This window comes from Pseudoliparis swirei, chromosome 11 (genome assembly GCF_029220125.1).
Source record: "Pseudoliparis swirei isolate HS2019 ecotype Mariana Trench chromosome 11, NWPU_hadal_v1, whole genome shotgun sequence".
NCBI lineage: Eukaryota > Metazoa > Chordata > Actinopteri > Perciformes > Liparidae > Pseudoliparis > Pseudoliparis swirei.
Genome location: NC_079398.1, coordinates 20,579,076 through 20,589,058, shown reverse-complemented (window position 1 = coordinate 20,589,058; position 9,983 = coordinate 20,579,076). Strand labels below are relative to the sequence as shown.

Sequence of the window (9,983 nt, the reverse complement as noted above, 5' to 3'; positions counted from 1 at the left end):
CGAAATTGTCTGGATGACCCAAAACTTTCGAACGGTAGTGTATATATATATATTTTTCTACACAGTCCCAAAAAACGGTGACAATCAAGCATGCACGAGGTGAGGAATTCAAAAAGAAATGAATTATGTTGATCGCCGAATTAGCGGTTTTATTAGGGCATATTCTTCAATAAAACAAGTCTACTGATAGAGTATAATTTAAGGAAAACAAGCAGTGGTGCTTCTCCACACAGCGATGGCCGCATGGGAGCATCACTTACGTTGATATCGAGATGCTGGAGGATCCGTCGAACTCGACTAACGCTGGTGTTGCAGTAATTACTCAGAGCCGCATGTTACTACTTTTCTTCGGAGATAAAAAAAAAAAAACCTCAGCTGGACCGTTTCCCGGAGGAGACCCTGTGCAGCGTGGACTATTTTAGGAAAGTGGAATATTCTGGTTTTTTTTTAAATGCACGCCAACTGACAATAGAGACTTCACGTCTCATAAGGTCATCGGACCCCATGAGACGTCATAGATCCCATCTGCCTGATGGATCATCGAGGTCTGGATCGTGGAATATGCCGACCACCAACTACGCCACTGCCCTGTTGAGACTCCGCCCACTGTCGAGACTCCGCCCACTCCTCTACCTCCATCTGCCTGTTGGATCGTGGAGGTCTCCATCGTGGAATATGCCGACTACCAACTATTCATACACTCTGTCATATTCATTGATTGTGTTTTAACTCCAATCTGTCCTTCTGGTCACATGACATCTATTGTTCTGTCCTTCCCGGAGAGGGATCCTCCTCTGTTGCTCTCCTGAAGGGTTCTTCACTTTTTTCCCCATGAAGGGTTGTTTGGGAGTTGTTCCTGATCCGATGTGAGGTCAAAGGTCAGGGATGTCTATGTGTACAGATTGTAAAGCCCTCTGAGGCAAATTTGTAATGTGTGAAAATGGGCTCTACAAATAAACTGAATTGAATTGAATTGAATGTCCGCAGGGTGTCGACGGTGCACGGAGCTCGTGACAGACAGCGGTAACATAACTTTGGGTTTTAAAAAAAGGAGAACTGTATTTTGTGCAGGGGCAAAGAAGAAACTCGTGGTCCTCTGCGTTTCTTCTCTGGGCTGCAGGTCTCAACAGGCTGTCATTTAGTCGAGTGAGAGGGAAGCTCGCGGGCCGCGGCGTGGAGAAATGGAGAAGGAGAAGCTTTTCTAAGCCAACCACAGCTACAAATGAGCGGCTAAAATCAGCTGCTTTGGCTTTGCTGCAGCTTCACTCCAGCCGCCATATGTCCCCCCCCACCCCCCCCAGCTGCAGCACTTCCCGGCACTTCACACACACACACACACACCAGTCGGCCTCCCCGCCGCTCTGCCAAGGGCTCTCCACTGCGACAGGCAGAGCAGAGCCGGCTCCGTCCCTGTGCCGGGCCACCGGGGGGGCCGGGTCGACAGATGTTGTTACAGAGCTCGTAACCACATCTGCCGAGGAGCGCGTCACGCCGTTGTTTACCGCCGCAGATCAAGTGACGTCGGGAGCGTGCGGCTTAATCCCGCAGCTATGGAACAAAATAGTGCCGGGGAGGAGGATGAGGAGGGGGAGGGGGAGGGATGTCGGTCAGCTGTCGTCGCGTGATGCAACCGACCCGCGGGGGAGTCCAACCTCTACCGATCACGAGCGCAGACGGACCGGGCGATCGATAGCGGCCTCCGATTGGAAGTCAGACGTTCAATACTTGACTTGTCCCACTTTGGAAAAGTGGAGGAATGGAAGCAGGACAAACGGCCTCTGGACTCGCATTCCCTCCCAACACATGGACTCAGTAACACAGATTGATTGGATTGATCCATTTCCAACATTATCACCATTCCAGCACCACAACATTGGTTCATCTCCCTTTCTGTGCACTGCGGCTTTAAATCGTACCGACGTCGGCCCGCCGAGTTTAACTCCCTCTGAATTAGACTTAATTGCCTATACAGTGTAAATAAAACCCTCAGAAACATCCTGTCTCCATTGTTCAAACGCTGCAATTGCCCATTTATTACACACAGAGCAAATAATAGTGACGCACCACACTGCGCGGGGCGGAGGACCGGCTTCCTGATTAGGCCGGAGGGAGCAGCAAGGAAAACATGTTGTTTTTTCCCCCCTCCTTTACATCCATCGCCACCCACTCAGTCACATTGTGCAGACAGGGAGAGAAAGCTCAAAAAGAAAGAGAAGAGTGTGTGTGTGTGGGGGGGGGGGGGGGGTCTGATGAGAGGGGAACCGTAACTGGCATCGAGAAACATTTTTTAGCACTTTGGTTTTTAACACAGCTGGATTTTCTTTCGAGAAGATTAGACGAGAAGTCAAACTTCATTGAGGGAATTTTTTTTTTTTTTTTAAAGTCCTCACTAAAGAAATATCTCCACAATGTGAGGCTCACTTCTTGGTGAAAGTTTTTTGGGGGAAATGGGCTTATTTTTTAGTTCATAAAAACACCGTCTCGTGTCGGCGTGTTGAATATGAAGCTACAACCAGGTTAGCTTAGCTTAGTTTAGCATCAAGACGGAAGCTCGCCTGGCTCCGTCTAAGAGGTAAATAAAAAAACGTGAATCGACCTTTTAGCATCTCTTACGCTCACTTGATGATTATAGAGGATTATATCCCGTTTGCTTATTAATAAATCAGTCAGAAAACTGAAGCGTAAAAAAAAAATACAAATTGCGATACAGGGCCACAAGTGATGTCACTACTTTTAATACGCGAGAGTAACGGATTACATCGTGACCAGAGCGGCAGGTACGCGGTGCGGGAGGGGAAACGCCCCCGAAGAGACTTCAGTCACTCGATAGCTCGGCGGCGATAAATTATTGACTCGCGGGTTGACGACGCCACAAAGGACGGCCTCATCTCTCTTTGTGCGGAGGCCTGAAAGCTCCTCCGTGTGAACCTCTTCTTCCACTCACTGCCCCCCCCCCCCCCCCCAGAGCTCCACCCACCCCTGAAAGGAAAGGTGTGCATGTTGCCTGCTCTTCTTTTTTTTTCCTGCCACCGGTATCCGTTTACTCAAAGCCGCTTTCGCGTACGTGAGACGCGCCGCAGCTGCTCTCCTGCGAGGAGGCTGAGAGCTCTAATGCACTCCCGCGTTCGCAGACCCTCCAGAGTGCAGAGCGCAGAGCGACCCCTCCTCCTCCTCCTCCTCCTCCTCCTCCTCCTCCTCCTCCTCCTCCTCCTCCTCCCCCCTCCTCCTCTCTGGCTTCAAAGGGAGGCTTCACATGCACTTGAGAATGCGCGCGGCTTGATTAATAGCATTAGCGGGGAGGAAAGCGCCGGCTACATCCTTCCCATATGGTGCGGGAAAATTCCTCGTGAACATGCAGACGGATCCGTCTATAAACCCCCCACCACCCCCACCACCCGGGTCGTAATGCCACTGGAGACATGTGACCAGAAGTGTGTCGCGGCTCCAGACATGTTGGAGCATTAAGAAGTTATTGTTGTTTTTTTCTGCTCCACAGGAAGTGCACCGTGACCCCAACTCCCACGGTGGACGTGAACTTCCCCCGTCTGGAGTCTCAAAGCTGCCACCGAGCGAATATAAAAACACGATGAGACCGACGACGCAAAGCAGTCAAACGTATCCAACGAGTGGTTCGTTTCGTCGCGCCGTGGGCCCGTTTTAATGACCTAGAACTCACTAGGTTTCTAAATGTGGAGCTTGAGCCTGAGAAAATAAGCTATGCAAGAATTTCCATCGGGCCTCCGGCATTTGGGAGCCGCTCAGATAAGAGCCTGGTAATTGCTCACATTTGACTTTTTCAAACAGTGAATGCTAAAGAAAAGAAAACCGATGCTTTGTGCAGCTTGATGAGAAAGAATTAGCCTTCACCTTCTCCAAACAAATAAAGAGGGGGAAACTATTCAGAACGGCCGCTTCGGCGTGGAAATGCTTCCCAGAGCGAGAGCGGGTGAGGAGTTCAACCGCCTCTCTTTGGGCACAAACGGGATCGAGTCGGGACTCTCGTTCTCCATCACTGGCACGGAAACACAAAAAGAGTTGTGGCGCAAAACTCCGGCGGAGGCGCAGTTTACCAAAACTCAACGAGGACCGGAGGGAGAAGTTGCGTCGCGCGCGTTGAAACGTGTTGCACTCGACGATTGAATAGCTGAAGATGGAAAAACAACCTGCAGCCTCAGCGTTTTAGGAGAATCCATTATTCTGCAGATGGAAGATAGCAACCGATCCGATAAAGGTTTGCAAGTGTTCTTTTTCCCCCCTCATTGATCACGATGACATCATCAGGATTGCTGAAAGGTTATCGTGTTTTCTAACGAGACATCGTATCTTCAGTAATAGTCGTGGCTCTGTGGGTGGACTTTGGCCCAGTGGTGGTTTGAGCTAATGTGCTAACGTGCTAACATGCGCTCGATGGCAATAATGTGCTGATGTTTAGAAGGTATAATGTTTAACGTCTTAGTTTAGCATGTTAGCAAAGTAGCATTCGCTAATTGGCACTAAAAATTACAGCTGAGGGTGTTTTGTTTTTTTTGCCCTGATGAAAGGATCAACAAAAAGGTGTTGAAATCCACCCTGAAGGGGACATGAATGTCTCGACCATTTCCATGGCAACCAATAGTTGTTCAGACATTTCACTCAGTCAGGGAAGTCTTTAGGTTACAAAAATCACATGACAATCCAGGGACCGACCGTCACTGCCATCGATGGAGCCAAACGTGGAGCCCGGATAAATAAATACTAATCGAATTAACGTGTAAACACAGAGGGAAAAGCTGGTCGTTTCCCCCCCGAGGGAACTAAAACAACTCCGTGCGAGCGTCCCGTTGAAAGATTCTCACCAGCGAGATGTTTCTGTTGGTCGTGAAACGCGCTCGATCGAAACCATGACGACGGACAGATAGCCGAGGAGGGACCGGATGAGGGGAGAAGGTGTCAAAAAAGCGAGCCGGGCGCAGGTTCGAATCCCAACGGGGACGAATGACGACCACAAAAAACACGTTCAAGTGCTCCAGTCGCCTAGTCGTTCAAGTTTTTGATTGAAATCATTTTATTTATTCGCCGAGGTGGAATAACATCGATTGCATCACTGTGAATCGTGTTAGAAATTACCGATGTATAATTATTTATTTTTTTAACTAAAAAGGCCACATTTTCAGCAGCCGTTACATTTGAGTCTTGAATCACGTGAAAAGGGTTAGATCTCATTTGTTTTATTTAGTTTTAAAGTTGACTTGCTTCCATGTTGCATTCACTTCTATTCGAAACCGGAACATTTCTGGGTGATGACAAACTTTAGAAAGACAGCGGAAGTCCATAACGGTGTCAACTAAATGCCGATTCAGGGTAAATCTGAGTCTCCATTGGACGATTCCAGAGTCGGGCTCCGCCTCCGACCGTGGCCCCCGTGGCCGAGCGGTGAGCACGAAGCTTCCTCCCAGGGGACGGCTGGACGCTCCTGGGCCCGCTCAGCCTCTGACCTCATCAATCAGGACAAACGAGACAGGGCCCTGACCGGGGGGGGGATCGGTCCGCCAGGGAGCTCCTGTTAGGATTTACAGCGCGGCTGTGGACACCAGATTATTTATCAGCACGCGAGACTCTGCATTTTCTTACTATTTCACAGACGACTTCGGCCTCGTATCCTCGTGCATGGATTTGTAGTATATCTCACAACATTTTTTATTATTAATATACGTTTTCCTACAATTGTCCAGCAACACGGGCGATCGATAGGAGACAAAGCTTCTTGGGTCAGGAAGTTACGCGACAAATAAGTCCACATTTACTCTTGGGTTTCACATCGGACGTGTGCCGCCGTCTCCTGGGTGAAAGTCGTGTGCTTCTAGTCCCGCCCAAACCCCCATCTCGTCCTCCATACGCAGACTATGTCGCTCTTTACCTGTCAAACTGCTGGCTCTAAAAGAAGCGAGGTCACCTTCTGGGAACCGTTGCAGCTGAAATAGGGAAGAGGAAGTGTTCCCGGCCCATCTCATTTTTCCCGGGAGACGTGATGACCCGCAGATCACTGCTTCCATCGCGAATACATGCCAAAATGTAATTATAGTGAATGAAAAATAGATAATGGGAGACTAATCAGGGGCTCTATAATAAGGGTAGACGTCACATGACACAGCCAGGCAGTTCAGTTAATTGAACACACACACACACACACACACACACACACACACACACACACACACACACACACACACACACACACACACACACACACACACACACACACACACACACACACACAGCCTTTATCAGGTTCGAGAGCGGAGCCACCTGTCACAAAGAGAGAGAGAGAGAGAGAGAGAGAGGAGAGTCACTCTCCACATTCCCCGCCGCTCTGACGTTACACATCCTATTATGCAATCCGGTAAACAGCCGAGTTCAAAGGGTTCTGAACACAGGAGCGGGGCCACGTCGTCCCCCCCCCCCTCCCCGAGTATTGATACGCGAGCAGATGCAGTACGGGGCGTTTTACTCCCGGAGCGGACGAGGGCGTCACTTTAGACGCCGGTCAGGACGCCCCCATCGTTGGGAGGCACGGCGACAGCCCCGCCCGAAAGGGAGCGCCGATTAGTCAAAGTGTCTCTCAGAGGACGCTTCCTGCTCATCGGTCCTGAACCGGCGTCACGATTCCTTGACATTAATTGACCGACACACTTCTTCTGTTCAACGCCCAGACCTCCACCGGTGTCCGAGAAAAGGAAAAACAATCAGCCATTTCATTAATGTGCTGCTTTTTTTTCTTCTTCTTCTTCTTCTTCCCTCCCTTCGTGTGTCAGAGGGGGAGTGAACTAATTATCAGACGGATCAAGAGTGAGTGGATCTCATCTGTGACCTGACTCGCACAGTCTGAGCAGGGGAATGTGTGTGTGTGTGTGGGGGATGTTTGGGAACACTGTGGTTGTGGTTGTGAGAGATGGGAAGTGGGAGGTTCACATGGGCCTGATCGAAGGTACCGCAGCTCAGATCCTTATAAGGACAAGAATGGACAAATTAGCCACAGCAGTTATCACCTGAACTCCACCTTCCACGTGCGATGCTGCCGCTTTAAGTACCCGAGACACCTGGAGCTGCTAAAGATTCCAAGATAAGAGGACGCCAGCGCCTTCATGCTCGGGGCTCAGGTTAGGACTTGCATCGGACTCGACACATTTTTTTCAAACACCCTCCGACATGCCGGGTTTCCGTGCGTCAAAAAGGGAATTACGAAATGGAGCCAACCCCCCCCCCCCCCCAAATTCCAGGTAGGCAATAAATACTATTCTGATTCTGATTCTGAGCCAACCCCCGCCAAAATAATTCCTCACCTGTGCAATTTATACTTTTCGGTTCTTTCTTTTTTTCATAGTCGTCATTATTTTTGAGAGACCATTCCTCCTCGTGTGACTCAAACAGGATTACTGTGATGTTCAAACATCTGCTGTCGCTCCTTGGCGGATGAACGAAAGTCTTCTAAGGCTGCAGGTAAAGCAACGAGGACACCGACGGAACCAAGAGAACATCGAAAAGGATTCATCGTCACACTGAACGTGTCAGAATTTTAAAAAGTCTCCGTGACAATAACAAGAATGCTTTTCTCGATGGAGAAACAATCAGCGAACGTGAAACGTCTGCGAGGTCATCGGCTCATCAGCAGCAGAGCTGATTGCCGAAGATCGGAGGCATAATGGACGCGTGTGTGTGTGTGTGTGTGTGTTGCTCCTCTCTTAGACTCTGATTGTGTCGTCTAGATCTCAACATAAACACTCATCGCTGCTCTCTCTAAGGAGAGAGATGAATAAAACATCTCCCCTCGCTCTCTGCGGGATGATTAGATCGATGGGGGTCATCAGAGGGAAAGTACACTTCGCTCGTGATGGAAGATGAAATATCATGAGAAGGTCTGTGATCCAGGCGGGAGGAGCGGACGTGCGAGCTTAAATAAAAATACCACGGTTGTCACGTGTGCACACACACAAACACACACACTTTCCCTTCATGGAGCGTTCAAGGCGCTGGAGAAGTAGCAGCCAGCCCCGCCCCTGCTGTCTACACCTGACATCAGGGCTGCATACCTTTCCCTTTAATTCGCCTTCGACCAGTAGCAGCCCGCCGATGACATAATCCAGGAAACTAGAAATGTTGAGAGCTCGCAGAGCAAAAAGGAAGAAAAACTCGGCGGGCGGGGGCAGAAGGGGGAGAAAAGTTTTCCAACGGCAGCTAGAGGGGCCGATTATTACCATTTTTGGGCACGCTTGCTCCCATGCAAGCCCAGCCCAAACCGCAGCGCGGACTCGGATTCCACAGAGCGTTTTATTTTTTTTCAAAAGGAGAGGAAAACGTTTAGGAAGCAAAGAAAAGAAAAAAGAAAAGTAACACCCCTTTTTTTCTCGAAACAGACCATTCATACGCTTGTCTGGAAGTGGAGAGAGTAAAAAGAGCAGCAGCTGTTGGACGCGTGTCGGTGATTCGGGGTTGTTTAAAAAAAAGTCAATATGGGTGTTTCAGCGCTTTATTATGAAGGTGACCCCGGGTTATGGGGCTTTATGTTTATTCGAGGGGGGGGGGGGGGCTATTCCGAATTTTAAAGAAAAATTAACTCCCAGCCTGTGGCCATGATGCATCAGATAACTTCCACGTCATTTACGCACAATCCGCGCGTAAACATTTGGCCCAAAACAGTCCAATTACAAGGAGACGTCAAATGAGTTATTGGGGGTTTAGTGCCCCACCCCCTCAAACACCCAAACACCCACTTCACCCCCCGGATGTTGCTAAGCATGGCCTAATCCACGTCGCATCATGAGCCAGATGACAGGAGGGGCCAGTCACACACACCATATGCAGTCAAGCGCATGGCTGACATCTGTTGCGCTGGAGAAGGTGGGCGTCCTGTCCAGTTTGTAATCGTGTTTCTGACCCCCCCCCCCCCTGTTTTTTTCTTTAACCCCTCCATCTTCTTCTTCTTATCTGTCCCTCCTGCTGCAAGATAGTTCATAACGCTACACAGAGCGAGATCATGGGGGTGAGAAAAGTTGTGGAGCTCACGGGGCTGATGGTAACAAAAAAACAAAAAAAAGTACAGCGGCGGAACCCCCCCAACAGGTGATCACGACGCGATAATGAGCTTAATAAGTAAAGAACCGGTTGGTGCAGTGACGTCGGCTGCCTCTGAACACGCCAATCTACGTTATGTGTGATAATAGGCTACTATGAATCAGCTTTACCAGTATCATCATCACCACAAGCAACAGCCACACTTCCGCACCTCTACACCAGAGCCGTACAGGGAAGTCACGTCTCACCTTTCTCTGCTGCTTCTCCCATGCAGGATCCAGCAGGAGATCCCGATCCCAGTCATCTTCCTGGTGCATATAAGTAATTTCTTCATCATACTCATCCATATTATTATACATCTATCTATAAAAGCTTTATATATATATATATATAAATATCTGTCTTCTTCTCTCGAAGGCTATGTCCACCCGGGTCCTCGGCGCGGTGATGTTTTGCAGCGGAAAACGAGCTCGATCCTCTGTCCGCCACGCATTCAAGACGGTGTGTGGATGAAATTAACGGTCCACCCCCGGCTTCCCTGTCTCTCTCTCTCGTTCGCTCACTCGCTCTCTCTCTCTTTCTCTCGCCCTCCAACTCTGCCTCTTTTCTCTCTCTATCTGCTCTAGTTTTCGCCCGGTGCACCGCGGTAGGCAGGTCTAGCAGAGAGCAGCGACAGACGCAAAAACTTTGCTTCAGACAAATTTAATCGATAACCGACCGAGGGATCTGATTGGACGCTGCGCGGGCCCACATGACCCGCCTCCCCCGGCAGCGGATTGGCTGGTTCGGCTGTCAGTGCGCAGGCTTAATAGCCAAGGTTGCCTGCTTAGGTTGATCCGACTGTTTGAGGATACTGTAACGGTAACGCGTTTCTTAGAAAAAACAAACAAAAATCTACGTTAATATTTGCTGTTTGATTTTTTAAAAGTTCAGTA

The 9,983-nt window shown here is 49.5% G+C and overlaps 1 protein-coding gene across 5 annotated transcripts in view; it reads right to left on the bottom strand.

The window, feature by feature from the left end:
• The window catches only part of actn1 (actinin, alpha 1), a 55,746-nt gene extending 46,009 nt beyond the window's left edge, over positions 1-9,737 (bottom strand). For 2 of the 5 annotated variants that reach the window (XM_056426043.1, XM_056426047.1), the window contains exon 1: positions 9,297-9,736. In XM_056426043.1, coding sequence (XP_056282018.1) covers positions 9,297-9,407 — 111 coding nt within the window. In that variant the 5' untranslated portion in view covers positions 9,408-9,736. Of the gene's footprint in view, positions 1-9,296 lie in introns of all 5 variants that reach the window. The other 3 variants (XM_056426044.1, XM_056426046.1, XM_056426045.1) reach the window with 3 other exon arrangements.
• Between the last annotated feature and the right edge of the window lie 246 nt (positions 9,738-9,983).